We start from the raw sequence: 15,579 nt of genomic DNA on the forward strand, positions 1-15,579 counted from the left end.
TTATAGTAACCGTGAATATTTACACAATTATATTCATATGTAAATTTATTTTTTAATATTTCTTTATTCGTATAGAGAGAATAATAAAAAAAATTGATAAAGAAATAATATTTTAATAAAACATACTATAAAATAGATAAAATAAGTTATTATGCTAAAATAGATAAGAATTTATGCACAAACAGATGCAAATGTGGTAACTTTATAGATCATGTATTTTGTTAATAAAACTCTATACTTATTTATTGTGAATGTTCTAATGTTATAACAAGTTAAAAGAGATTTTTTTTAATTAAAAAAATTATAAAAATCCTTAAATGAACTACATGTTCAAATTAGAATCCTTCCAAATTAAGATCCAAAATCATATCTACTGCACAGATTTGGCATAATGGTCACTTTACAAGTATAAGTATTTGCGGGTGTGTGAAAGGTAAGAGTCAGAGTTCAAGTCTCCAACAAGAAACTTCACACACACATATACACTTAGATTAAACTAAGTGTGCATTTGACATGACTTAATTTTGTCAGCTTATTACTATTCAGTTTATTTTTTCTACTATTCATGTGTCTCATTATACTATTTCAATTAATTTTTACTTTTTATCTATAATACTTTCAGCAAAAAAATTTCAATTTCATGAAAATAAACTGATTCCAAACATATTCTAAAATAGAATTTGTACTTTTGAATTTTTGAATTTTTGAAAAGACTTTTGAATTTTTTTTAAGAAAAACCGTACTCAATTCTCTGTATTATAGGGTGGCGTAGCGTGCTGTGACGGTAGTATTGTTCCAAGTTGTTACAAAATTCCACTTGCGAAAAGAAAGAGACATCGAAAAGGGTAAAAGAGAGAGAGAGAAAAGCTGATGTGTATGTAAAAGGCGTGAAACAGGGGATTAGGATCGGGTCAAAAACCTCAGCCATAGCTGCAATACAAGAAGCTCGCAACTTGGACGTTGAAAGCCAAAAAAAAAAAAAAAATCCTTAGCTACTCTTCCACTTTTCCTTTTCGTTTTCGATATTAGCATTGTGATTTGATTTCTCAACAACCATTCGTCCCGCTCTTTTTTTATTTATTGTTAAAAAGTTTTCTTTTCATCAAGAATAACTTCTTCAACAACAACAAAATATAAGGAGAGAGCGCACCAATTTCACCGTCAATCTGGTAGGTGATTTTTCTGATTGTTAAAAAGTTTTGATTTGGTTTGTTATGTTGATTCGATTATTGTAAAACAATAATCGTACCTATTTATATTTTTAAATAAAGGCTATCGAGAATTTGAGGTTGAGAAAGAAAGCGGTGATAGTATCACCGAATCTGAATCCGACGGATCCTCAGGTGGTGTTGGAAAAAAGGGGCTCCGCCGCGGAGTCAGACTGTTCGGTGGGGCTGGATTGCTTGCTGAGTATAGTCAGGGCTCTGGGGATGGGATCGTGTCTTTCCGGGGAGGGCGCTGGCCCCCACGGCGGCGCGGCCAGCGCCCTCCCTTATGGAAACCGTCGTCGGCGAGTGGCCGCGGCTGCTGCCCCGCCCGAGTCGGACGCGGGGGCTAACAAGCGATGGAAGTCGACCGCCAAGAAAATGAAGAGGAACTGCTCGTTTGATGCCAAGATGGAGCTGTGGCTGCATAGAATTCCGAAGAGGTTGTTTGTGAATGGTTCGAGCGAGGTTGCTTCTTTGTTTACTAAGCAGGGGAAGAAGGGGATCAATCAGGACGCTATGATTGTTTGGGAGGTTAGTGCTTATATAATAATATATAAATATATTGATCATTGGTATTGTAAGTTGTATGTATTTGTTCTCTAATTTTAGGATCCAGTTTGAATTTCAGGATTTTCAATGAAAGCATAGTAGAATAATTTTGACTAGATAGGTTGTTCTAACTTAGTTTGTGAACTAAGTCAAACTTTTTTTTTTAAAAAAATAATTCAATAATTGGAGAGGGAGATTTGAACCTTAAACGTCTTTGTTGAGAAAACGCCAAGTGCCAGTTGAGCTACAAAGCTCTTGCTGAGTGGTTGGATTGGATGTGTGATCTATAGTGAACCCCAAGGGATAGTGCGGTTCGCTGGGGACTGTGCTTTATGAAGCAGAAATCACTAGTCCAAATCTTCCCTTGGGGCCAAAACCCACTTGGTGTTCATTTGGTGTGTCTTATTTATTAGCATTTTGAAAATATGAGGTTGTTTATAAAAGTTGCATGTAGAAAAAAGTCAAGTTTTATCAAATTTGTACTTTAAAAAAGTTTGGTTTGAAACCGAGTTGCCAAATGGGTACTTATAGATGATCTGCACTTCTCGTTTTTCATGTGGTCATTGATGATCATAGCTTGATATTAAATGGTTCTTGGGTGTTTTTTAATCATGCCTTGTAAATGTTCGTTTTCTATAAGGTTTTTATTAACACTTTTGTTCCTGAGGCTTCTGTCATTTTATAATATACATCTCTTTGTTGAGGATAAACTGATTAGCCCGTCAGGGGTGAAAAGCTCTTGGATTACCCAGTAACTGGTTCTGGCGAGTGGGGTTAGTTACCCGCAGGAGTTTGATTAACAGTGAAGATTGTTGTACAGTATGCTCTGTGACGTGCAACTAATCTGAGTGAAGTTCTCCTATGTCATCAAAAAAAATAATATCCATCTCTTTGTTGCCGTTAATTAAAATCCGTCATTTATTGTTGAATCTTTAAGCAAGTACTCTTCAAAAAGTCTGTTTATTTCATTTCATTAAAATGCTAGCCAAGTTGTCCAACAGCTGGGATCATATATATATATATATATATATATATATTAGTAAAGACGATCATAATTTACTGTTTTTTCCTTTGATCATGTGATTTCGTTATTGTTCGCATCTATCATTTGAGAGAATTCTTTAATCTGAAAAAGGTTCATTTCATCTCTTTTTTCACCCGCAGAATTTTGGTTCAAAGGAAGACACTATATTGTGTGGCGTTTTTGATGGCCATGGTCCCTTTGGCCATATGGTTGCAAAGAAAGTGAGGGATTCTCTTCCTTTAAAGTTGTGTGCTCAGTTGCAACTAAATAGTTTCCACAAGGATGGGCGTGATGATATCATCAATAGTGGCTTGGGAAGTCTGACCTCTAAAGAAAGTGCATTGACATCAACTGATGGGAAAGCTGGGATTCATAATCAAAATCACACTGATATAACAACAATGAGAGAGTCATTTCTGAAAGCATTTAAGGTTATGGATAAGGAACTCAAACTGCATCCTTCAATTGATTGCTATTGCAGTGGGACAACAGCAGTTACCCTGGTCAAGCAGGTAATTGATGAACATTACAAATTGGTCTTCTTGACCAGTGGTAAATAATTTTAGGTTTGTCTAATCATTTTCTTTTAATTATAGGGACGAGATCTTGTTATCGGAAATGTTGGGGACTCTAGAGCTGTATTGGGTACTAGAGATGAAGATGATTTTCTCATTGCAGTTCAGTTAACTGTAGACCTCAAACCAAATCTTTCAAGTCTCTCTCTCTCTCTCTCTCTCTCTCTCTCTCTCTCTTAAAAATGAAGTAGAGAAACATGACAATTGTAACTTCTGTTTGATGCCTTATTTTTATCAGAATATTGCATGTTACGATACTATGAGCCTATGAGATCAAGATGTATGAAATTCGAAACAGTAATTATTGCTTCTCCTTCAAAAAATTTAAAATTATTAGATATATTATAAATCCAAATAGAATAGTGCTTAGTCTTATTTTCACAAATGAGTTTAAACAAGAGAATAATCTTTGGGGATTTCATCTGGCAATTGCCAAAATAATCATATAAAGAATCATGGTGATTTTTAGAAACCAGGGACAATGCATACATTGATGTTTTCTGGAACTTGATTTAACAGCTTATGCAACGTTTTAATCAACTGTTGTAGTTAGCATCTATTGCTCTTGTAAATAAATAAAATAAAATAGAAAAACTTTTTGTAATTCTGCATATGGTTTTTATTTTGTAGTTTCGAAACAAACAGTTTATGGTGGCTCTGGATACTTTAAATGTCTGTTTTCTAAGAAATCAATGACTTTTTATTTTTCTTCTAGCAAAGAAGAATATGAGGATGGGTTTTGGAATGTAAAATCTGAAAGTCAAGATTCAAGGGATAAACATAACCTAGTAGCCTTCACCAATTTGAGTTAAAAAGTGAGCATGGACAATTTCACATCAATTTTGGAAAACTGGCTCTCGTAGTGTGTGCACTATAAAATTTTCATGTTCCAACACATGGATACATCAATGACTGCAATAGAGTGGTAAGGATGTAAAACAAAATTCTTTATTGATCCTGTTAGATGGTGTTCAGCAAGGAAAAGAAAGTCTATACAATTGAAGAGATATTTTAGCAGTAAAGACTAATATGTTACTATCTATAGACCTTGACTATATTTGGGTGAAAGTTTTCTTATTACCCTATTTTATTGAAACTTATTATTCATAAAAAAATATATGAATTTTTTCCCAGCATTTTGCATAATAATTGATCATTTATATCCTAGCTAAATATGTTCATGCTTTTGCATGTATGGTAATCTAATTGTGAAATATTCTTCTTTTGTTTCTGCATGTGCATGTGAAACAAATACATGAATGGATTTATGTTAAATTGACATGAACACGATCTCATAATTTGATATGCATTTATATCTAAATAGCCTAACTGTGGTTGCTAGACTGACTTTACAATGTCTTTGTAAGTTCTAGTTATGGCTCCCTGATGTTTTCTTGACAGAAAGGGTTTTTTTAATTATCAGTAAATACAAGGAGAAATAGATTAATGATATGGATGTGACTTCTTTTTTTCAATATTTAATTATTTTTCTTTTACCATACAGAGGAAGCAGAGAGGATTAAGAAATGTAAAGGGCGGGTCTTTGCCCTTCAGAATGAGCCTGAGGTTGCTCGAGTTTGGCTGCCCAACGCTAACTCCCCTGGTCTGGCTATGGCTCGGGCTTTTGGAGATTTTTGCCTCAAAGATTTTGGCTTGATCTCTGTCCCTGAAATTTCTTATCATCAAGTCACCGAGAAGGATGAATTTGTAGTATTGGCTACAGATGGGGTAGGAGATCAACTTACTCTCTCTCTCTCTCTCTCTCTCTCTCTCTCTCTATTTGTATGTATATGTTGTGTGTATGTGTTTGTGTGTGTGTATAATGTGACCTACCTTTTATTATTTATCCAACTTAGGAAAATTATATGCATGTATTAGAAATTGTATGGTTTTCCTCATTGGCTGGTTATAATTTAATTAGTTGCTTTGTTTACTTGAAGAACTTATGAATTGTCAAATCAATGTATCTCTCATGGTTTTCTTTTTCTTCAACAATCGAACATATAGTGTTATGTTCAGATTGATTCTGCATGTAACCTTTTTGATGTTAGACTATTGCCATGCTAATCATAGTTTTTTGTTGTTGTCTTCATTCCATAGTTCAACAAGAAATCCTTACAATTACTGTGTTGAATTCTATATTCTGCTCTGGGTTGAGAGCATAGTTTCTTGAGTCTGGAGAATTTGTAATAGCCCTTTTATTGAATCCCACAATTCTTCTTTTCAACGTTTAAAAGGGTGATAATGGGAGTTGGAAACCATTAGCATATATTATTCCTAATTACTGTATATACCATGAGCCATAAGACAAACCTAAAATGGAGATGATTTCACCATCAAACCTCATAGCCAAGTGGTATCTCTCCCCCATTAACGTATATTTATGACAGAACTAATGCCATGCCTATGAAGTTTTTGCTGACCTCTATGCGTGAAAGATGGATAATGAACCTCATTGATTTGCATTGGAAGATCTTTTTATGTGGTGTTTTCTTCCTTTGTGACAGGTCTGGGATGTCCTATCAAACAAAGAAGTTGTTGAAATAGTGGCTTCTTCCCCACCATCTTCTGCGGCTCGAAAACTGGTTGAGTCAGCTAACAGAGCTTGGAAGTTCAAATGCCCATATGCTAAGGTCGATGACTGTGCTGTAGTTTGCCTATTCCTCAACCCAAGTTCAAACCATTACTCCCCTTCTACTTTCATACCCAATGGCACAGAGACATCAGTGAACCAATCAGGCATTGGAAATAAGAAAGATTTTTACAAATCAGTTGACATGGACCATTCTGGTACCCCCTAGATTGCCTCATGATTATATGTTTTAAGTAGGAGAGAAGGGAGTTTGTAGGCCCGTGTTGCAACTGCAGCGGCAGCCAACTACCTTTGAGCAGTATCCTTGGTGCACTTCTCTCTTCAGAAGCCATGTTGATTTGATTGAGCAGGTTTGGAAAACAAGGTCTCAAAAATAATGGGGAAGATATTTTTTTTATGATTCTTTTCTGAAATATAAATAATTGTCAATATTGTTTCCATTCTTTTTAGGGGTTTTGTTAAGTTTATTTTCAAGAGGGAGGTTGACGCAGCCTTATTTTTGTGGCAGTGGTTATTTTCCCCTATCCCTCTATCAAGCATTGATGATTTAGGAGTTTCTGTAAATTTAAGTGTTGGGAGCTTTGTAATTAGTTCTTTGTCATTCAGGTTAGTGTGATTTTGGAAATTTCTTGGTGGCAGTTTCTGCTTTTGTGTTTGGAGGTCGACTTTTTGTTTGTAATTCTAGGGCCTACTGCTTTGCTGTATTATGTAAAACTATTATGTTTGATCTTGTTCTTTGCTTTTGACTCTCTCTCTCTCTCTCTCTCTCTCTCTCATATGTGGATCTATGCGCATGTGCCTTGATACAAGGGAAATAGATTATATGGAGAATTTCATGAAAGGTTATGTTGATGGGTGTCCTCAAAATTGTGTATATATGTATCTTGGAACTTGTGCATGGAGATGAGATCTCATACCAAGACACTTGAGTTGTCGTAGCAATGAGCACCACTACCAAAAACGTCCTTTGAAGATGATTTGAACAACATTGTTTTGAATTCCGTTCTGGCCAGAACGGTCGGAATATCTCGTACCAGTATGCAAACCGGAATGGTGAGCTCCCTCGTTTTAATTGGGTAGAATTCCGGCCTATTCCGGTCATTTAGGTATGTTTCGATCAATACCAGCCAAAATTGAAGATTCGGCCGATATGCGTTTTGAACCTTTTTCTTCCCTGAATCTGATGTCTGAACTGAACCACAGTTTTTTTAGAAAGAAGTATTTTCTTGATCCACTGTGATTATCTTTGTCTCAGTTTAAAACATCGAAGAAAAAAAAAATACAAAACAATATAGGGCCAGCAAGAAAAACTAAGAAAAAAAAAATAAGAACAAGATGAGAGATCGAGAAAGAGAGAATGCACTGTTGTGATGGTGTCCACTTCCAGCCGTCTGAAACTCTAAAAAGAATATTGAGAAGTGAGATAATTGAAATATATTGGAAAGGTGGGAAAAAAAGAATATTGAGATGTGAGAGATAATTGAAATATATTGGAAAGGTGGGAAAGAGTGGTTCACGTGAGTGGGTTTGGGAAATGGGAAAGTGAATTTCAAGAAGGTTCTATGTTTTTAATTACTCAAAATGTTTGGCTTTATTTACAAAAATGCCATAAATAATTTTTTTTTAATAAAAATAACTTTTTTTTTTTAGTAAACTGGAAAATCAATTAAGACTAAAAAATAGGGACACCTTCAAGACAAACCCTATTCGTGTACAAGCCACATTTGTCAGCCTCAATGAGAGGGAGCAAGTCCATATGTGGACTAGAAAAAGAAACAAAATTTACAAATTGCAGAAGGCCTAATCTAGAGAGTTTGTCAGCACACATGTTGGCTTCTCGAAAGATGTGTCTAATATGACACTGGGGAATATGAGTAACCAGTTGCTTACAATCATCAAACAGAGGTGAAAGAACAGTATTAGCATAGGCAGGGTTATTAAGAGCATCGACTAAGGCTCTAGCATCCGACTCAACAATGATAGCATGAAGATTCATATGATGGCATAATTGAAACCCATCCCGAAGCGCCTAAATCTCAGCTAAGAAGCTGTTGGTATGTCCAATTCTTGAAAACCCCCCAATCCAGTTTCCTTGATCATCCCTTATCAATCCTCCACTTCCCGCAGCATTAAAGAGGTCAGAAGTCGATCCATCCATGTTTAACTTCACCCAACCTGTATCTGGCTTTTCCCATCTGATTTGTCTAACCATCCTAGTTTGATTTCTTCTAAGCTGGCTGATGCATAAGGCATACTTCATGGCTTGCATGATGATATTCTTTGCCAAATGCAGATTTTCTCCTTTTCTCTTGAAGACCATTTGGTTACGTTGGTGCCAAATAAGCCAAATGGCAAAGGGAAATAAAACATTCCAGGGAGGGTGATTAAAGGAAGACAGCCGCTTTGACTTGGCATTGGTGCATAGCCATTCTTTGGTTTCCTGAGGGAAGAAGGTAGAGTTATTACTATGGATTCCAAGTTAGTGCCATGTTGGTTTCACCACATTGCAGTCTCGCAACGCATGGATAATGGATTCATTTGCTGCGTGGCACATCAGGCAGAAGCCATCTAACTGCATTCCTCTTGCTACCAAACACTTTTTCACACCTATGGCCTGATGTAAACACTTCCAAATGAACATTTGGATTTTAGGGAGGGTGCAAAGTTTCCAAATCTAGGTGCTCTCAAAGACGTTAGTGTCCTGGTAGTCCGAAGCTAAGAGGTAGGCACTCCTAGCATCAAAATCACCCTTAGGGGAGAGTTTCCATGTGAGTTTATCCCCACTTCTCGCAAAAATGGGTATAGGAACAGCCTGGACAGTGGCCTTAATTTCCGGAGGAAGCTCGAATGGAATGATGGGCCAGTTGCAACCACTAGTGGAGCACACATCTCTGATTGTAAGGTTCTCGGTCTCACGGGGGAGCAGGCCTTGAATGATATTCCTTAAGGGGCCAAGATCTAACCAGCAATCGTACCAGAAGTTCAACTTGCTTTCATGGCCAGGTACCTATTTAAGTTTTAACTCCCTTCTTAAACACCTCTTCTCCCTTCCTCAACCCATTCCACGTGGGGGAACAAGAAAGCCTCACTGCATTTCTGGAATTGATTCTTTGCCTAGTGCAATACTTCAATTTTAGTACTTTAGACCAATGAGCATTACCTTCTGTGTGCAGCCTCCAGTTGAGTTTGGCCAGAAGGGCCATATTTCTGCCTTTGGCTATTTGAAGACCCAACCCTCCCAGGTTTTTGGGTTTAGTGACTTTGCTCCAATTTACCCAATGCATTTTCCTAGCTTGATTCGTGTACCCCTAGAGAAAATTTCTATTCACACGGTCAATCCCATCCAAGATCTTGCTTGGCAATAGGTTGCTTTGCATTACATACGCAGGAATCGTGGAGAAGGAGGATTGAATGAGCACCATTCTGCCTGCCATGGATAAAAGGTTTACTTTCCAACCCGCGAGTTTTTTCTTAACTCTATCTAAGACAAAGGAAAAATCTTGCCTTCAGTTGCCTGGATGTTTAAGTGGAAAACCCAGATACTTACCCAAATTAGAAGTTAGGGTAAAACCGAGGAGATTGGACAAGGCTTCTCTTTGATCTGAGTCTACATTTGGGGAGAAAAAGACCCGAGACTTTGCTGCACTAATGGTCTGACCCGATTTAGCACAAAAATCATTAAGTACTTCCTTAATGGCCAAACAATCCCCCGGGTTGGCATGCGCAAAAAGGACAAGATCGTCCGCAAAGAAAAGATGAAAGAAAAGCAGCCCATTCCTGGAGGTTTTAACTGGGGTCTAGCTCTTATCCGGACACTTCAACTCTATCAAATGGCTCAAGTATTCCATGCAGATGATAAAAAGGTAAGGGGAAAGGGGGTCCCCTTGCCTAATGCCTCTCGAAGGCCGAAATGGCTTGAGGCAACCTCCATTAAAAAGAAGAAAGGAGGAGATCGATGATAGGCAGCTCATGATGAGTTCAATCAGGCTACTAGGGAAGTTAAAACTAAGAAGCATTTCTCAGATAAAACTCCACTCAATCTTGTTGTATGCTTTTTCAAGATCAATCTTAATGGCCATGAGTCCATTTTTCCCTTTAGTTCTGCCAATAGAATGGACCAACTCTTAGACAATGATGAAGTTATCCAACCCTCTCCTCCCTGGAACAAAAGCAGTTTGATAGGGGGGATATTAATCTCTCCAGATGAGGTCTGATCCGAGCCACAATAATTTTGGTGATGATCTTATAGACCGAGTTACACAGACTGATGTGTCTATAATTGGCAATGGTTTCAAGACCCTACTTTTTGGGGATAAGGACAATAGGGGTTTTATTAAGGTAATCTGGGATTTTCCTGTCAATAAAAGCTCTAAGCACTTCCTCCTTGACTGAGTCTCTCACAATAAGCCAAAAGCGTTGAAAGAATCCCGCATGAAGGCCATCTAGGCCCGGTGCCTTATAAGGTTTCATGGACCAAAGAGCACTCTTAATCTCCTCAATGCTAACCCTCTCTTCAAGGGAGGATTTCACATCATTAGTTAGTTAAGCATGCCACTGATTCCTTAAACTAGAGACCCGATGGCCACTTTCATCATGAAAGGTGGTGTACTGCTGCAATGTGGTTTCTCTTTCTTCTTGCAAGAGTAGACACGTGGTAAAAAGATGTATTCTCCCTGGATCATCCAGTTAATTCTAGACTTTAAGGCCCACAAATTGCGTTCCTGATCAAGAAGCAGGTCCAGCTCTTGATGGAGTTGCTTCTCTAAATTAATGAGATCAGTGCTCGGGTGGACAACTAGAGCTTTCTGAACCCCATAAATTATGGTAATAACTCTCCTTTTCTTGTGGTGAACATTTCCAAAATGAGTCTTATTCCACTCAGACGCATCCTTGGAAAAGGTGTTGATACACTCAGCCAAATCTCCGCCCCTATTCCAAGACCGAGATATAACATTGGGGAAGGAGGTGTCAAAGAGCCAAAACTCCTGGAACTTGAAAGGTCTAGTAAGGTTGATGGACCTGCTGGGAAGTGTTTCCATAAGAACCGGGAAATGATTCGAGTGACATCTAGGCAAGTGCTTGACTTTTGCATCTGGGTATAGCATTCACCAATCTGAGTTCATGAAAAATCTATCTATCCTTTCAAGGATAAGATTGTTAAGATCTCTTTTGTTTGTCCACGTGTATCTCAAATCAAAGAACCCCATGTCAACCATATTGCAAGAATCAAGATAGTCTTTAAAAGCCAAAGAACGGTTAACATGAACACCTCTGCCCCCATATTTATCCTCCTCAATCAATGGTTCATTAAAGTCACCAGCCATGATCTAGGGCTTGTTATGAAGCTCTGCCACTCTAGTTAGATTTTCCCATAAAATATGCCTTTCCTTACTTCTAGGACTAGCATAAATTGCAGATAAAATCCAGGTAAGGTTAGAAAGGCATACCTTGACTTCAAAATGAATTTCCTACTCCGTGTTAGCTAGAGCTTCAACTTCCACTCTATCTAAGTTCCACAATAACCAGAGGCCTCCTGCGTAGCCAATCGTTTCAGTATGGATAGCTCCATCAAAAGGGAGCCTATCTGTGACCTCTTTAGCTCTAGCACCACCAAGCTTAGTCTCCATTATTACCATGATGGCAAGGTCATGGTTCTGGACTAAGTCACGAATATGGCTCTGAAAATTAGGCTTCAGAGCGCCCCTACTGTTCCAAATAATAATCTTCACTATGAGATGATTAAAGGTTACGAGGCACTAATCAAAAGGAGGATTTAGTTTCACCTTCTTCCTTAGGTACCATCCTGTCATCTTCATCAACTCTGTCATCCGACCCTTTCTTGGAATTGGAGTCAGATAACATACCTGCACCCCCAACTTCAAAACCCAAGCTACCCTCACCTTTGGGTTGAATCACCGCATCATGTACATAATCCTTGCTCTGAACTCGTCTTTGATCACCTGAGGAATTTCGGTTACCTCCCCAACCATTTTTGGTGTCCAAACCATCTTTAATGGAGGCCATGAACTTGAAGGATGAACCTTGGGAGGCCTTGGATCCATGAGTGGAGCTAATAGAGGTGCTGGTAGAGAGGGAAGTAAGTTTAAAGGCGAAAACTTGAGATGGGTCTGTGACAGCACAACTAAGGGGATTACCAAAGGATGAGTTCCTGGCAAATATCTTTTTATCCCTAATTGAGTGGGCGTTCTTCTTTTTGTTTATGGCCAAACCAGGTAGTGTGTCAGGTTTACCAAATAGATTGGCATCGGGCTTACCTTCTGTGTCTATTTTCAAACTTGGGCTGAGGCTGAAGCCCACTTCATTTTGGATCATCATGTCGAGGAAGGGAAGGCCCATTCATTGAGTGCTCGGCCCGCATGTAATTGGAAGAGAAATAGCTAGCAGGTTCCCTATAGAATTTAGTGGTCCTTCCCAAGCTGGGATTTTGTTTTGTCTCCTTGCAACTACCTTTTTTCCTTGTCACAACTATCTAGGGTCCGTACTGACCTGAGACCTCTTCCACTACACTCGTACCCGACGCAGAGCTGTCAAGCAAGGTACTAGGCGTATCAGTACGACATTCCTCATGTCCATCGCGTGACCCTGTGTTCCCATTCGAGAAAGCCTCTGCCGTGGCCACCGAGTCCTTGCTCTTGCGAACGGTGTATGGGCATGCTTCCTTCAAATGACCCAACCTCCCACAGGAAAAATAGAGCTTTTGAATTCCTTCATAACTAACAGCCTGTTCGAATCGTCCGATGAGAATGGAATCGATTAAGGGCTTGTTGATATCTATTTAAATACACATTCTTGTATACTTACCTCTAGCTTCCATGGCAATATGTGTATCTATCCTTAGAACCTTCCCAATGGAGTTCTCGATCTCTCTCAGGATTTCTGCCTCATAAAGTTCGATGGGCAACTCGTAAAGGCGAATCCATACATCAACCATAGAGACGTTTGCCGAAGAAGGCTTGAAAAACAGTTCCCATGGCCTCAAGGATAAGAAGTGATCTCCCAAAAACCATGGTCCCTGTCTTAGAACAGAGTTTAGATCTTCCTTAGAAAAGAACCGTACCAGAAAGAAGCCGTGGCTGAGTTCCATCACTTCCATCCTACTCTCAGGTTTCCAGAGTTGGTTCAGCTTGTTTTGCATGTAGGAAAAACTCACTGACCGCCCCACCAACTTAACAATGATGGCCTTGCACCAACGCTCTCGTATGCATTCCTTGGTGTCTTTAGAAAGCTTGATAGCCACCAGACCTTGGTGGAGTTCATTGGTATCCTCTTCATCATTTTCAGAGTCACTGTCTACGTCCATATGGTCGGTGAAATCGAAGGCATGGGCAAACGCTCCAGGGATTTTGCCCACGAGCTTATCCCTGAACAACACATTTGTCTTGTTCCAGTGGTTGTGGTTGTTTCGTGACAGAGAGCCATCGCTGGGTCCTTTGTTGAAATCAACATGATGACTGTCTTTCACCCTTTTGTTACCCCTAGCTAACTCCGCTTCTTCTTCCTTAGAGAGCGTTCTTGGCTTCATTTTTCCTTAAGCTTAAAAAAAAAAAATTAAAAAAAATAAGTATATGCAGATATGCTTGCTTTTTCTAAGAGTTGAAAAAAAAAAACCTAATATATTGAATTTTTTATTATTTTTATATATATGAATATAATATATATATATATATATATTTATTTATTTATTTATTTGCAGTAAATTGCTTTTTCTAAGAGTTGAAAAAAAAAAACCTAATATATTGAATTTTTTATTATTTTTATATATATGAATATAATATATATATATATATATATTTATTTATTTATTTATTTGCAGTAACTCCGAAATGGTGTACCGAAATAGTCTGGTACCGATCCGGTACCGAAATATTTCATTCCAATTAACAAATCGAAACGGGTTCCGAAACGGTATTCATAACAATGCTTAACAGTGCTAATAATCTTGACAAACATGTGTACTTTGATGTTGAACAATCTATGAGTCTATCATTGTTGAGTGGGACCACCATGATATGAGTCTAGGTTAATGGAGTAATTCTTAGACACTCTTGTAGTATGAAAAATTGTGCTCTTTTATTTCACATTCATGGTGAGTTCCACTTATTAAATTATGGTAAGGTCTATCATGAATATAAGAGAAGGAGTATTTTTTTTTTTTTGTACTCCGGGAATACCTAAGAATCTTTCTAGGTGAGTAGACTGAGGATGCCTCGGTAGAAAAGTTAGAACTTAGAACAATATAGTGAAAATTTCAACATAATAGTAACAAGTTTTTTTTTCCTCAAAAAAAAAAAAAAAGTTTTTTGTATGTTTCATTCCTTTGATTTGGCCATCTCCGTTTACTTAAATGGAATGCCTAAGGCATTTTTGTCTTTGCTTCTCTTTATGTTTGTAGACATGCCTACACACTTACACCCACCATCTTTGGGTATTCTTGAGGAAAATGGGAACTAGATAACCTTTCATTCCCTAAAATTAAGAGGAAGTAAGACTAAAATAACTATCAGATCAAGTAGTAATGTGATTTTATTGTAGCTAGGATGCATTAAATACAATGTTAAAACAATAATACATATCCCTGCATTCAGGGGCGTAGCCAGGATTTTATACATGGGGGGGCCGATTTTCGACGACGATGATTATCATCGTTGTATGGATAGTCTATATATTTAGGTTGATATGGACCTTCTTTGAGATAAGCTCGTCTGGGGCGTAGCCAGCGGGTAAGTTTTCAGTTTCCGCTTCATCTCTTTTTAGTGTTTTTTTTTTCTCAACTATCTATACTTAAATATTTACATGCTCTTTAATTTTTCATAGATTTTTAGAGAAATATATGGTTGAAGGCATGGGCATGGGGAGGTTGTTTGTGATGAGTCTTGAAGGGAAGATAAAGTTTGCACTTTGTAAAGATAAAGTTTCTTAGGTAAATGTTTTTATTTATTTATTAACTATTTTTGATTAGTTAGATATCATGTGACAGTGGTGTTGTTAAATTGTTTGGTTTATATTGTATACTTGTGTGTTTAATTTTGTTTTTGTTTGAGGGTTATTCTTAATTAAAAAAAATTAAAATATAGGAAAATTTGAATAATAGGAATGATGATGGGTTGACTGTTTAAATTATAGTGGAAATTTTATTTTTTTCTTGAGTATGAATAACATCCATATAATTAAGTAAAAATTTCTAATTAAGATTTTATTTTTTAAGTTCTTTTCAGGTTAATTTTTGAGTTATATTCTTAAAACTAAAAGAATTATGAGCAAACGAAAAACAATTGATGCATTCTTAAAGAAAAAAAGTGTTAGCAATTCAAAATTTAGAACATCTGTGGTTGTAGAAACAAATGTGGCTGTAGAAATAAATGTTGATACTTCAATGCCTGATGAACACCCCACCAAATGTTCAAGAATTCAATCTGAAGAGATAGATCGTGATCCAGGATCACATAAACAAATATGTGAATTTCCTATCAACAAACAAGATGAAATCCGACGAGCTTATCTCAAAGAAGGTCCATATCAACCTAAATATATAGACTATCCATACAACGATGATAATCATCGTCGTCGAAAATCGGCCCCCCCATGTATAAAATCCTGGCTACGCCCCTG

The 15,579-nt window shown here is 37.5% G+C and overlaps 2 protein-coding genes across 2 annotated transcripts; one reads left to right on the plus strand and one right to left on the minus strand.

Moving 5' to 3' along the window:
- Positions 1 to 1,265: 1,265 nt before the first annotated feature.
- LOC111994176 (probable protein phosphatase 2C 74) lies at positions 1,266 to 6,695 on the plus strand (the record flags this gene model as incomplete). The annotated part of the gene is made up of 5 exons (XM_065767934.1): positions 1,266 to 1,739; positions 2,922 to 3,293; positions 3,378 to 3,495; positions 4,861 to 5,084; positions 5,864 to 6,695. Coding segments are annotated over 5 exons (1,482 nt in total), but the record flags the coding sequence as incomplete, so codon positions are not given.
- A 3,816-nt stretch (positions 6,696 to 10,511) lies between these two features.
- Positions 10,512 to 11,273, minus strand: LOC111994165 (uncharacterized). The gene is made up of 2 exons (XM_024026023.1): positions 11,059 to 11,273; positions 10,512 to 10,968 (listed from the first exon to the last, which is right to left on the minus strand). The coding sequence occupies exons 1-2, from the start codon at positions 11,271 to 11,273 to the stop codon at positions 10,512 to 10,514; spliced, it is 672 nt and encodes a 223-aa protein (XP_023881791.1).
- Positions 11,274 to 15,579: the final 4,306 nt, after the last annotated feature.

This window comes from Quercus suber, unplaced genomic scaffold (genome assembly GCF_002906115.3).
Source record: "Quercus suber isolate HL8 unplaced genomic scaffold, Cork oak 2.0 scaffold_866, whole genome shotgun sequence".
Lineage (NCBI taxonomy): Eukaryota > Viridiplantae > Streptophyta > Magnoliopsida > Fagales > Fagaceae > Quercus > Quercus suber.

Bases quoted from the DNA above. Each gene is read 5' to 3' on its own strand.
- LOC111994165 (XM_024026023.1), bottom strand. From the start codon at position 11,273: ATGGCTGGTGACTTTAATGAACCATTGATTGAGGAGGATAAATATGGG. The intron at 10,969-11,058 runs GTGAATGCTATA...ACTTCCCAGCAG, and splicing joins TTTTTCATGAACTCAGATTG to GTCCATCAACCTTACTAGAC.